The sequence below is a fragment of the Ceratotherium simum genome, chromosome 22 (genome assembly GCF_057802395.1).
Source record: "Ceratotherium simum simum isolate JZ-2026a chromosome 22, ASM5780239v1, whole genome shotgun sequence".
Classification (NCBI taxonomy): domain Eukaryota; kingdom Metazoa; phylum Chordata; class Mammalia; order Perissodactyla; family Rhinocerotidae; genus Ceratotherium; species Ceratotherium simum.
In genome coordinates, this window is record NC_141921.1 from 37,837,679 (window position 1) to 37,851,403 (window position 13,725).

Genomic DNA, 13,725 nt, shown 5'->3' on the forward strand with positions numbered 1-13,725 from the left:
TCTGACCTGGTCAAGGCCAGGGGTCTGGTGCCAGAAGCAGGTCTATCCTTCCTGAGGCATTTCTAGGGGAGGCTTAAGTCGTGACGTCCACCTGTACCTCTTACCAGCAAGTCGGTTAACGCCTCTGGGTCTCGGTTTACTCATCTGTAAAGTGGGGGTGAGGCCATTTCTGACTAACATGACACTTCATGGGTGCTGGGCTCTCCTAGCTCAGGGCCACCAGGGGAACCTGGAAGGGGCAGAGGGATGGACGTCCCTGTCAGCCTCAAGACTGATAGCCAGTCCCAAGCTTTTCACAACCCATACTGGAACTTATTGTGAAAATCTGGTGTCTTTGGTGCATTTTTCTAGAAAGATGGTCAATTGTCTTTGCCAACATCTCAGAAGAGTCTGTAAGCCACCCTTGGCCCCCCAAAAGTTAGAAATTCCTGCACTAAAGCTTACTTGTCACTAGGCACATAAGAAGGTGGGCACAGATGTCAGGGTTGACCCCCTTGCCACCCCAACCACAACCCAGACCAAGGCAGGAAAGTGTCACCGCAGGGAGAGCTGTCACGCTGCGGCCGCACCAACATTCGCCTTGAAAAACTCAACTAAACTAAGATCCATCGTGCATCTGGCTATCCTGGAGGAGGCAGGATATAAAAATCAGCTCAAAGCATGGGCTACTGATATCCCCCTCATTCGTGCTATTTAATTTCCTTTTGTTTTCTTCAATTATGCGAGCCAGCCTAGCGTTTCCTCTCCATGGACACCTGAGGAGGGAGGCGGGGCTGGCAGCCACCTGGGGCCACCAAGCACCTTGCACGAGTCCTGCCCCAGGAGCTGCTCCAGCCTCGCCCTGTACAAGCAGGTGCCTGGCCTCCACCGGGGTCCCTGGAGTGTCTCTCACATGCATATGCACATGTGCACACACATGCTCTCATGCACACATGCATGCAGGCCTCGGGCCCACGCATCCGCTCACACTGCTCAGGAGCCCCTTCCCACCGACCCCAGTCTCACTGAACCGGCTCCAGGAGGCCTGGTCCACCACCTGGCCACGCTCACTCCTCTCCTGGGCTCCTGGGCTCAATGGCAGGTGTGTCTGCCCCACAGCTGAGCACGTGTGCAGGGGCAACCCCACATCCAGTGTGCCTCCTCTGAGCCGGGCTGGACTTGTGCTGGCCACTGGTCTTGTCTCATCACGCATACCACGAAGCTCCCTTTTCTCCCCAGATGACCAGGGGGAGCCAACGGCCCGCCCTGCTCCTGCGGTCATCAGCCCCCATCAGAGCCCAGTGGTCGTGCAAAGGCCATGGGCAAGGCGGCTGGGGTAGCCAGGAGCTCTGGGAGGCTCTGAGCACACGTGGAAGGGACGAGCTGGTGCAGGAGGGAGGGGTGATGAGGGCCGGGGAGAGGCAGAAGGAGAGCAAGACAGAGAAGTGGGTTCAATGCCTGTACTCGCTCCACAGGAAAATACAGAGGGACACGACACTGTCCCTGTGCACAGACAATCAGCAATCCTGTGGGCGGACGCAGGCGCACACATCTACCAGGCACAATGGACCACGGGCCTCGGGCCCAAGCGGAGGACAGCGGTGCCGGGCCAGGGTGCTAGAGTCAGAAGCACCCTGAGATCTTGGCTCTGCCACCTACAGGGGGGGTCCCTACGATCCCGACCAAGTCCCCTAATCACCATAAAACAGCTGCTGACTCTTACTCTGCCTTGTGCACATCAAGCTGCTTCATCCTGGAGTAGGTTCTGTAATTATTCCCGTTTACAGGTGGGGAAACTGAGGCAATCGGTGGTAGAGCCAGGGGCCGAAGCCAGCCAGCCCAGCTCTCAAGCCCACACAGACCGCCATCCGAGGCAGCCAGGCAGCCAGGAATGCTCCCTTCAGAGGGTCCCAGCAGGTGGTCCCTCCCCCAGCCTGGCTGCCAAACTTGAGACAGCCATCACTAAGCGCCAGGACCAGCCTGAACCTCTGTGGGTGGATCTCATTCAGTCTGCGATGACCCCGGAGTCCGGCTCGGGGCTCGCACTCTCAGCACCGCCTGTGTTAAGGCGCAGGGCCCAGTACTCAGGGGGTCCTCGTGGCTCCATGTGTCTTTGCCCAGTTCCAGGGGGCTGGGCAGCTGCTCCTTTGGCGTCCGTCCTCTCGTACCCCTGCAGCGGGGCTCAGAGGGGACAGTAACCAGGAGGGTGGGGGACGTGGAGGAGAGGACAGACTGACAGCCGGAGACGCTGGGGACAGGGGCTCAGACGGTGGAGGACTGCCACCTGCTGCCACCGTCTGCCCCCTCACCTCCAGTCCCCCATCTGTTCTCCCCCCAATGTCCCCTCCCACCTGCCTTCCCTCTACTGTCTCCCTTTTCTCCTCCACCGCTTCACAGAACCTTTTTTCTTTTTTTCAAACCATAAAATCCTTTCATCAACCTAAATCTTCCAGGACAGGAAGAGACCAAATACTGGATACAAGAAAGATCTGAGCTCTTCTGGGTGAGGAGAGGGGGGCTTGGAACCCTGCCCCTCAGCCATCCCCAGCCCCACAAGATCTCCCTTGAAATACTTCCTTCACAACCCCCAGACCCCCGGAGCAGAGTTGGCAACCACCGCCCGGAGCAACTCCTGACCCCTCAACGCTCCTCAGGGAAGGCAGCCCCTCAGGATCCCCACCCTCAACCCCACTCCTATCTTTCACAAGCTTCCCGAGAGAAGTTCTTCTGAACATCTAACTTCAATCCTTCCTGCTGCTGGAAAACATCCACCTTCCACAACCTTAAAATCGAGCTGTCAAGTTTCACCTGCTAACTTTTAATTTTAAAAAATAACAGGATGACAACAATAAGAATGACACATACATTAAAAAATTAAGACAAACCTGCTGAACAGAGACGACTCCAAGTGATGTGACCCCTGACCCGCACGCTCCGGTGGCCCAAACACCAGGGGGCCCGCTTGGCTGCTCCCCAGCACCTGAGGACTTGGTGAATCTTTCCGCCCTTGCGCCAATTTGCATACCATTACCCAAGAAGCCCCGCGCCCGGATTTCGTTTTCGCAAATTCCCACCCGTTTCGTGTCATAAATAAGATAGGAGACAGAAAACTAATACAGCCCAGCAATGCATTATTCATGCCGCGTCACACTGTTGTGACAGATTTACAGCGGCAAATACATGCAAACGAAGTTTGGGCACTAAACGTGCAAATTGAGGGTGTGGAAGGCGGGCGTATGTGGGGATGGGCAGGGGGAAATCTGGGGCTGCTGGTGTCCAGGAACCCAGAGAAGTTTCTTTTCTGGCGTGCTGAGGGGTGAAATGCATTAGTGCCGGCAGCAGAGGCCAGCGCCCAGGCGCGGGGGCAGCGGCGGCGGCAGGCGGTACGGGAGCCCATGCAGGAGCCCATGCACGGAGCCCGCGCAAGGGGCCGACGCAGGAGCCCACGCAAGGCGGGATTATCCACGGCCCGCACTCTGGGAAACACCCTCACGCGCTCAGTGCCCAGCTCTGAAGCCGATTAGAATGGAGCCCTCAGTCAAGGTTCTGCAGGCCCCTCGGCCACACCTCCCTGCCACACCCCGCAGACCCACCACAGACAGCCCACTTCCCTGACGGAGACGCCCCTGCCCTTCACAGCCCCTCACTGAGCACCTACCACGCGTCGGCCTGGTCTCGGCCCGGGGACGTGATGGCAGCATCGGGAGCCGACCAGGCACGGTCCTGCCCTACAGAGCCTTGGGTCCCCAACACGTCAACGTGTGGCTGCGGCCAGTGCTGGGAAGAACGGCCCCGAGCTGCAGCAGCGGGTCACGGGGGTGTGACCCCGGGCGTGTGGAGGAGTAGGAGGTGATCTAGACAGGGGTCTCCCGGGGTGGGGAGCCGGGGTCTAATGGGAGAGGGGTTGCCCCAATGAACCCTCACAACAGCCCGCGGGGAGCCAGGCCCAGTGCCCAAACACGGGCATTTTCCAGGCAGGGCCAGGAGCCTCGCCTCCAGGCCTGTGCCTCTGCAACTGCACCAAGGAGGCTCTGGGGGAACAGGGGATTGCCATGGAAACACCTTAAGGCTGGCTGGGGGAGGGGAGTGTGGTCAGAGGTAGGACCTGGGCCTTCGTGTGACACAGCTGTCCCACCTGCCTGAGTGGACTGACCCCTCCCAGCCACAAGACCCTCTGACAAGCCCTCTACCCAAATTCCTTCCCGCCTTCTCCAGGTGCGGCCTCCCTGCCCCACTTCCTGGAAGGCACAATTTCTCTGGCCCAGTGGAATCGTCTCCAACTGGCCGCAGTGCCCCGAGCCTCCACCAGCCCAGATTTTCAGCCTTCCATCCAGAAAGACCGTGTACAGGAGCACAGCACAGTCGTGCCAGCCCCACCTTTTGACCTGCCCTACAGAGGAAGGGCGGCCTTACATTGTCCCACCAACATCGGCTGAGAGGTGGCAATGCTCCCAGCCTGTGTTGGGATACACAGGTGATCACTGGGATACACCAGTGATCAAGACAGACGAGGCCCTGTTTTCATCTGCTCACAGCCCGGTGGGTGCAGAGGGACAACAACAGGCAAGGAGGTGATCAACGCTCTGACGACAGTAAAGCCAGGTGACGTGACAAGACCGTGACTGGGGGCGGAGGTGACTCCAATGCAGAGAGCAGGGCAGGCCCCACTGAGGAGATGGCAGCTGACTGAGACCGGGGTGATGAGAAGGAGCCGCCCAAGGGAAGCTCTGTGGGAACAGTGTTCCAGCCAGGGGGAACAGAAGAGGCAAAGGTCTGGCAGTGGGAAAGAGCTTGGCACGTTCAGAGATGAACAGAGGGGCCGGCATGGCTGGGGAGAAGAGGCCCAGCCTGTGAGTCAAAGGCCTGCCTTCCGGTCCACTTCCCCGTCTGTCGAATGGGCACAGGTGACATGTCTGCAGCAACTTGAGGATCCAGCAGCACGAAGTACGCTCACAGCCCAGCCCGCTCTCCACCACCCCTCCCTGTCACCACGGCAGCCCTCCCATTAACCGGGGTGACAGAGCCCCCAGCCCATGCTGTGTCAGGGATCAGCCTTGCCCCAGCGCCCAGACCATCCCGACTCAGCAGAGTGCACCCCACACGCCACGGCCTCCTGTCGGCCTGGACCCAATAAGCTTTTTTAAATTAAGATGCAACAATCATCCCACAGCCGGCTTCCCCTCCAGCGATCGGGTAAAATGAACTCGAGACGACTGGATTAGACTTTGAAGGTGGCGATCTAGATAATGAACACGGAGGATGCAGTGTTGACACAGGCCCCAGTGAGCTGCATTATTATTTAACAGGCCGCGCTGCCGCCCCCGCTGGGATCAAGGAGCTGAACAAACAGCTGGGGGGCAAGTATCAAACACAGAGACAGGCCATGGGCGCTCGCTCCGCGGGGGACAGGCTCAGCAAGGTCAGGGGCAGCCGCAGAGGCCAAGGGGACCTAATGGCGACAGCCCAGGCGGGCCAGCTCAGAGGCCCCTCCCCCGACGCCGCCCACACCAGGTCCCGCACACCACCAGCTGACTCTGGCCTGGGCTCACGGTGCTTTCTCTGCCTGGAGCATCCTCCCCACCTCCTCTCTTCCTTCACCCATCACAGCCGACCCCCTACCCAGCCCAGCTCCAGGATCCTGACCTCCAGGAACCTCCCCTGCTCCCGTCCCTCCTCCGGCTGGGTCTGGCACCTCTCACGCCTCCCCTGGCTTCCCATGGGGTCTGGGCTTGCCCCCCAGGTCTCCTCATACTGGACTGACACTAACAGTCCTGAGTCTGACCCCCACACTGGACTCTGAGCTCCTCAAGAGCTGAGACCAGGTCTTCGTCACTTGCGTCCCTCCAGCACCCTACACGGAGGTCCTGGAAATCAGGACACCCATCTGTCCACCCACCACAACTATCTACTCAGAGCACCTGCTCTGTGAGCCGGACACTGGGGAATCCAAGAGGAGTACGGTGCCATCCTCGGCCCGGAAGCCGTGTTGGTGTAAAAAGCAGGCCCATAAACAAATGAGAGTCCATATGACAGGCACAAACTGCGGGGGGACAATGGAGCCTAGAGGAGACTGAGCCTTCTGCCCAACCAGGCAGCCGGCACGGAGTGCGCCCTCCGGGGTGCGCAAAGCAGGTGAAAGGCCATATTGATCTCCTTCTTAAGAGCAGCTGGTCCAGAACTAACATTAAATCAGCGCTGCCTCGCCTGGAGCCTGGTGGCCGCTCGGCCCCAGGGACGGAGGGGCCAGAGCCGAGCTGCGGGGCCTGGGCAGGACTGCACTGCGGCTGGTGAGGAGCAAAGTTGGTGATAGCTGGGCAGGGCCCGCCTGGGCCCCTGTCCTTCCCTCCATCGACCTGTCTCACGCTCCTCGGACCGCTGTCGGCAGGAGGAAGCCTTCCTGCCAGTGAAGTGAGAGGATGGGAGACCCGCAATGCGAACACACGCCCCACACCGACCGGCAACACTGACTCTAAGGGAGCAGCTCGATTTTCCAAATAAACCGCATACATGGCAACGAGGATTCAAGTTAGGCAAATAATTACAGTGATAACTAATGTTCATCGAATACTTCCTATGTGCAGGCACCGTACGAAACAGCCCTTTCACACAAATGTTCTCATTCAGTCCCCCCGGTAACTCTACACAGTACTGCTATCACCCCATTTTACAGATGAAGAGACTGAGGCCCAGGAAGGCTCGGTTCCTTGTCCAAGGTGCACAGCTTGGCAGGGGCAGAGCCAGGGAGCCAGGGTCCCAAGTGAAGCAGCCTGCCGGCAAATCACACACCTTCAAGGGAGCAGGTGGCCCAGGGGACCTGAGGTGGGCACGGCTGGGACAGGAATGGGGCTGCTGCCTTTGATGATGCCCCCAGTTCCTCCCCCTCCAGAAAGTCTCATGGCCCTGGGAGGGCCTTCACCGGCTCTGTGCCCCTAGGGCCTGCTGTCCACACCTCCTCCCCAACAAGCATCAGGCCCTTCTCGACTCCCACAGGCCATGGTTTCTGGGTCCTACAGCCTCTGGGCCCTTCCTTAGAAGATTCCTCGTTAGTAACACTTCTTGGTTCCCATCCTGCCTCCCAGTTTCCTCAGTGGCCTCCTCCCTTGTGTCCCGTTTTCCCTGCTGCAGTGCTGAGAATGTCCTTTGGCCAACAGACACCTTCCCATGCCATCCTCTCTCTGCTCTTGGCTGCTTTGTGTCTCTGAGCTCACTTTCCCCATATGAAGAACAGAGGCTGGGTCTCCCCCAACACTGGAGGTCTCCAGGGGCAGTCTGTGTCTCCTCCACCAGACTAGAGGTTTCCAAGGACAGAGCTGTGTCTCCCCCATCAGACAGGAGGCCCCATGGGCAGGGCTGTGTCTCCCCCATCAGACAGGAGGCCCCGTGGGCAGGGCTGTGTCTCCCCCATCAGACAGGAGGCCCCGTGGGCAGGGCTGTGTCTCCCCCATCAGACAGGAGGCCCCGTGGGCAGGGCTGTGTCTCCCCCATCAGACAGGAGGCCCCGTGGGCAGGGCTGTGTCTCCCCCATCAGACAGGAGGCCCCGTGGGCAGGGCTGTGTCTCCCCCATCAGACAGGAGGCCCCGTGGGCAGGGCTGTGTCTCCCCCATCAGACAGGAGGCCCCGTGGGCAGGGCTGTGTCTCCCCCATCAGACAGGAGGCCCCGTGGGCAGGGCTGTGTCTCCCCCATCAGACAGGAGGCCCCGTGGGCAGGGCTGTGTCTCCCCCATCAGACAGGAGGCCCCGTGGGCAGGGCTGTGTCTCCCCCATCAGACAGGAGGCCCCGTGGGCAGGGCTGTGTCTCCCCCATCAGACAGGAGGCCCCGTGGGCAGGGCTGTGTCTCCCCCATCAGACAGGAGGCCCCATGGGCAGGGCTGTGTCTCCCCCATCAGACAGGAGGCCCCATGGGCAGGGCTGAGACCCCTTCCCCCTCCCACCGCTGCCCTAAACTGGGCCCCCAGCTCAGCTGCTGGCTGAGCGCCCCTTCACCACGGCTCTCCTTCTGGGCTGAGTCAGAGCCCGTGCAGGGAGCCAGCAGGAGAAAGCTGGAAGGGCACCTGGGCCTGGCACAAGGACAAGACGGGGAGGCTCGGGGAGGGGCTGCAGGGGGGCAGGCCAAGGAGTCAGAGACGCCTCGTCCTTCTTCCTGCCAAGCAACTTGAGACCCAGGTCAGTCAGGGACACAAAGGCCCTGGGCAGCGAGCTCTCCCTGCTCATCTTCCTCCCAGAAGACCGAGGTGAGAGGCCCTTGGAGGGAAGTGACGGGGGGGGGGGGGGGGCAGCAGGAAAGCCCCAAAGGGAACCACTATCTGGGAAGGGAGTGTGGCTGCAGCTGCTCAGGGCTCTTCCTCCCCACTCGGGCTCGCCCAGGAGAAAGAGGACCAAGAAATCATGAATGCCAGGACAGCGGTTTCCCTCCCTTCCAGGGAGGGTGCCTCCCTGGCCCCTCCCCAGAGCCCACGCCACCTGGCCTAGCCCAGCGGTGCTGGTGAGGTCAAAGGTCCTCCGTGCCATGACCTGAGCATGGGGGTTGGGTGCTGCCCAAGCAGCCCCTGAAGGGGGGCAGCCCAGGCGTCAGCTTTAGCCCCCAGCCCTCTGCTTCTCAAAGGATGACTACAGCTCAAAACCCCAACCCTCTGGTGCTGCCCCGGCGCTGCCTCTCGCCGCGGCTGAGGCGCTGGCCCTCGTTCCTCCACCTCCCTTCCCAGGGCCAGGAGGAGCCGCTGACGGACTATCCCTGTGCTGGTGCTGGCCAGGGCTGTGGCTCCCGGCACTTCTCACTCAGTGAGCGAAGGACCCAGGGAAGGGACACAGATGCCCCTTTTACAGACGGGACAACCAGTGTTCACAAATGGGGCACACAAGGCGAGAGGCAGAACTGCAACGCAGAGCCAGGCACGCACGGTGCCCAAGACTGAGCCTCGCGCTTCAACAAAACTGGGAAAGTAGGCGCCACGACCCTGAGACTCAACCCTGGGGCTCAGGGCTCACCCACAGCTCCCCGGGCCTCGGTTTCCCCATCTGCCAGTGGGGATCTTGTCATCGGGGACTCAGCCCTGATCGCCTGTGGGCCTACAACGGTGGGCCTCCTTAGTGTCCTTGCCTGGCTGTCAAGCAGCTGATCTATAGACATAAGAGAGATGACCAAGTGGGCGAATGAAGATGGCCCTCGCGTGGAAGCTTGCCTGGGGCCTGTCTGTCCTGACCCGAGCCTGTCCCAGAGTTCCACTCCGGGCCTGCTGGCAGCTCATTCCAAGTTGATAATCCAACCAAATCAATGATGGTAGAGTCACCAGACTACCGCTGGGGGGCCCCACCCAGGCCTCAGGCCAGCCACCCAGGATGGACCCTGGGGTGTGGTGAGGCAGGGTGGAGGCTTGGGCGGTGCTCGTGATGGGGCAAGGACCCAGCAGCCTCCACCTCCACGCTGTGTGAAGAGCCCTGCAACCAAGATGGCTGCGTCCACACTGGCCATCCCCTCAGCACAGCTGGGCCCTGGTACCAGCACGAGGACAGGGACCCCAGCTCTGCCTCCACAGACAGCAACAGACACAACTCAGGCTCCCGATCACAGCCCAGTGCGGTCGGGACCCCTCCCCTCACAGCAGCCCTGGGGGTGCGTGTCGGGCAGAGGGCAGGGCCCAGCAGGGATCTCGGGCCCCTCCACTTCCCGACAAACTCCGACTGACCCCAGAGACACAGCTCAGAGCTGAGAGCAGTGCCAGGCAGAGGGAAGAAGGGTCAGCAAGGGGGTGCCCGGCAGATGGCCGCAAGGGCCCGGGGCCACGAGCCACGAGGAAGGGGCAGTACCTGAGTCTGCAAGCTGGTGGCATCCAGGACGGTGACCCGGGGCCCACAGCTGGCCCACACGGCGTCCTCCAGGCTCAGCAGGGTGCGGACAGGCCCGGGCCCCACAGTCAGGCACACGGGAGGGCTCTCCAGGTCCCAGGGGACGCCTCCTGGAGGGGGGAAGCAAGCAAGACAGGAGCAGGGATGGGGGCGTGGCAAGAGGCCAGGGGCCCAGGGCTCCTCAAGCCTCGAGAACCACCGCCCGCAGTGGCGGGCCCAGCCCTCTCCCCACTCCCAGCAGGATGGCAGCTGTTCCCATCTGCCTCCGTTGTGTCCCAGCCCCCCTGGGGTCTATACTCCCCAATTCACCTCCCTCCTCCCTTCTCTCTCCCCCTTCACTTCCCTTCCCCTCTCCCTTTCCTCTCTCCTGTTCATGCATTCCACACACACTTAGTAAGCACCTACTCCAGGCCAGGCCGTGTGCTAGACACTGGGAAGACAGAAATGAATCAGACACAGACCCTGCCCCCAGGGGAACTCCGGCTGGCCGGAGAAACCAGCAGGTAAATCAGCAGTTGCCACAGAACGTGCCAGCACAGATGACCAGGTATGCAGAGGGGGCCTTGAGAACTGGCACGATGGAAGGAAGAACTCTGTATACAGATAAATCCACGGAGGCCTCCCAGAAGAGGCAACATCCACACAGTCCTGCCAAGAAGGCAGCAGGACATGGTGGGAAGTGTCCTGGACCAGTCAAGAGACTTGGGGTCTGGCCCTGGTTCTGCTAGCAACTCACTAAGGACACTGAGCGCACTCTCCCCTTCTCAAGGCCTCAGTTTCCCCATCTGTAAGATAGGGAGAGGTGGAGCCACCAAGATTGTCTCTGAGGACTTTTCTGACACCCTAGCTTATTGAGACTGACTCTCACCTTCTCACAGAGCTTCTCGCTACACTCTGTCACCTCTACCAAGATCTCTGATACCCTTCTTCCTCCAGAGACGCCACCGCCCCAGGGTTGGAAGGAGGAAGTCCTGAGTGGCAACCAGCCCCCAGTCCACCCCCTGAAGACGGAGCAGACGAAGGCATCTGGCCTGGCACCGAACAAGGCTCTCCCCCGCCACCCCAGGGATGCGCGGCTCACCCACGAGCAAGCCGAGAATCTTCCTTGGCATGCGAGCAGTGCTCACTGAGACTGGTTTTCTCTAAGTCGCGCCGACATCACACAGAACCCCCGTGGCTGCCCTGTCTTGCCAGAGTGCCAGGTGGGAAAGGGGGGTTGAGGAGGAAGTGGGGGCACGTCCCGGAGAGACAAGCAGGGGTGGCGAGGCCTGGGAGGCAGGGTGGGGCCTGCTGCTGGTCTGCCAGTGCCCAGCCCCCCTCCACTGGGTCCCTGGAAGGAATATGAAGCAGCACCATCACAGACCCTCCCTCTGAGCCAGCCGCGGGTGGCATGACAGAGCACAGCTGTCTGCAGAGCTGGAGGGGCCCCAGGGTGTGTGGTGGGAGCCACTGCCCGGATGTGGTAGGAGGAGCTCCCAGAGGACAGACCAGACTCCCCACGCCCACCCCCAGGCTCTCCCTCTCTCTCCTGCTGCCCCACCTGTAAAACAGGCTCTCCCTCCTGTCCTACTTAAAATGGGCAGATTCCTGGAGCTGGGGGATAGGGACTCCCCCCAAACACATGACCAGCTCTTTCCAGCCTGTGAACATGAGCACGTGGGAAGCAGGCTGGGGCAGAACCCTGGCTGCGGCCCCTAAGCTTCTGTATGAACTTGGACAGGTGACTTCACCTCTGAGCCTCAGTCTCCTCATCTGTAAAATGGGCACGATCCCCGTGCCTACACCTCACAGGATGCTGCAGGCACCAGATGAACTGTGCAGGACATTTAGCACAGGTCAGCGCACAGTGAGGAGCATGGACTGTTGATACAAACGTCATATGTAGGCGCACAAGGCACTCTGTTCGTGAATTATGGCCTTAACTCCCAGCAGGCCTGGGTGGCGGATTCTATTCTTATCCCTCTTTTACCAATGAGGAAAATGACGCACAGAGAGTTTACATGACCAGCCCCAATCACACAGCTCGGAAGCATCCAGCGCTCACTAGCTCTCACTGTTTGGTGTCATGTACCACAACACAACAATCTGTGGAAGTGGGTGTTGACTCCACCTGACTAATACAACCACAGAGACCCGAGAGCTGAGAACTTGTGCAAAGCCACCCACGAGGTGACCGGCCGAGCAGGATTGGAACTCGGCTGACTCTGGTCCGAGCCTCCTTCCCCAAACCCTGCTGCTCTCTCAGGTTCCAAGCGTTTCTGAATGGCTCTGGGGCCAGGACTGGAGGCCAGGAGGGGCGAGTGACCACGAGGCGGCCAGGCATCCACTGAGGGGCGCTGACCCCACCAGGACACCAGAGCCTCAAAAATGCAAAAACACAAGGCTTTGAGCGCCCCCCAGTGTCCAGAGATGAGTAGTGCTTGTGGCCAGGGGTGGAGCTCCACCCAGGAGGGCCAGAAGGTGGGAGCTGCGACCCCTCCCAGGGAGGAAGCAGCTAGAGATCCTGGATCACACCCCAAAGACAGGGAAACGGGGGCTCTGCCCCATGGGTACAGCAATGATGGCCACCAAAGCCCTCACACCCTCTACCCTGCACTGTCCTGGAACAGAGCAGGCCATGACTACCTGGGGTAGGGGTTAGGGTCTGATACTCCTGAGGGTCACACGTGTGCTGACCACCCCTCCACTTGCTGGGCATCTCCAGAAATCCTCTAAGAAGTCCTGACTCCAGGACAGAATTTCCTCCAGAACTGTGATAAAATTTAATAATACCGATATTGTTATATCACAAAGGACTCTGGACGGCAGTCTCTGATTAGAGGGCCCACAGTGGGGCCCTGAACAAGAGGCCGCCCCTTGCTGGGACTCAGTTTTCCCTTCTGCACCATAAAGGGACAGAACTCTGACCTCTAAGGTTCTTCCCAGCCCTCACGAGCCACAATTCTAGGATTTTAAATGCAATCACTATGAGGTCTGGGCAGGGCTGGGTCCCCCACCCGCCGTGTCTGGTGGGGGCACCATCCCTCCACGCCTTTCCTTGCCCTCCAGTGGCTCTGGGTGAGCTCACACGTGTTCCGGAACACACACGCACTCTCGCACTCACACACACACACCCGCCCCCTGCGTGACAGCCCATTGGTCTGGGCCCAGCACTGGCTCTAACGCCAGATGAGAGCCCCGTCTTGGCAAAGGCACCTGCAGGAGGCTAGAGCCCCCTACCCCAGCCTGCAGGGGAAAGCCCAGCTGGGCTCCTCCGGGGGTCCAGATCCAGCCGGAGCCAGAAGGCAGGACACAGAGTGAAAGCCATCGAGACCGAGGGGCCCAAGGGGCAGCCTGTCCCGGCAGGTTACAACAACAGTCAGGGCGATGACGATGGAAAGGTAACAAGCACGAGTCTACACGCCAGGCCCCGTTCTGGGCACCCAGCCTTCACAACCACTCTGTCGGGGGGGGCTGTCTTCACCCCCATATTACAGGTGAGGAAACTGAGGCTCCAAGAGGTGAAGCAACAGGCCCAACCAGTCTCACAGCTGGGACTCAGTCCCAGGCAGCCTGACCCCCAGCCCACCCCCTTCCCCATTCTGTCACCTGCCTCCTCCAGGGAGTGACCCTGGCCCTCATGCCCAGCAGCTAACCAGGGACATTCCCGCACCCCAGCCCCCAGGCCTGGTCATGCTCCTGTGCCTGCTCAGAGACAGGGGAGATGGAGGGGATCCATGTGGCTCTGCTCAAACACAGGACGGGGCAGGGACAGTAGCCACCTGGCTCATCTCTGGGTTCCAGCACCCTGCTCAGTGCCTGGCACCTCTCAGGCACTGAATACATGTTTGCTAAGTGAGTGAGTGAATGAATGAATGAATGAATGAGTGGATGAATGCAGATAAGCAGGGGCTCCAGAGGC

The 13,725-nt window shown here is 60.4% G+C and overlaps 1 protein-coding gene across 15 annotated transcripts in view; it reads right to left on the reverse strand.

Annotated features, from left to right (window-relative positions):
* Positions 1-13,725, reverse strand: part of ARHGEF10L (Rho guanine nucleotide exchange factor 10 like) — a 138,783-nt gene that overhangs the window by 15,075 nt on the left and 109,983 nt on the right. For all 15 annotated transcript variants that reach the window (XM_087446708.1, XM_087446712.1, XM_087446707.1 and 12 more), the window contains one exon: positions 9,786-9,934. In XM_087446708.1, coding sequence (XP_087302834.1) covers positions 9,786-9,934 — 149 coding nt within the window. The remainder of the gene's footprint in view (positions 1-9,785; positions 9,935-13,725) is intronic.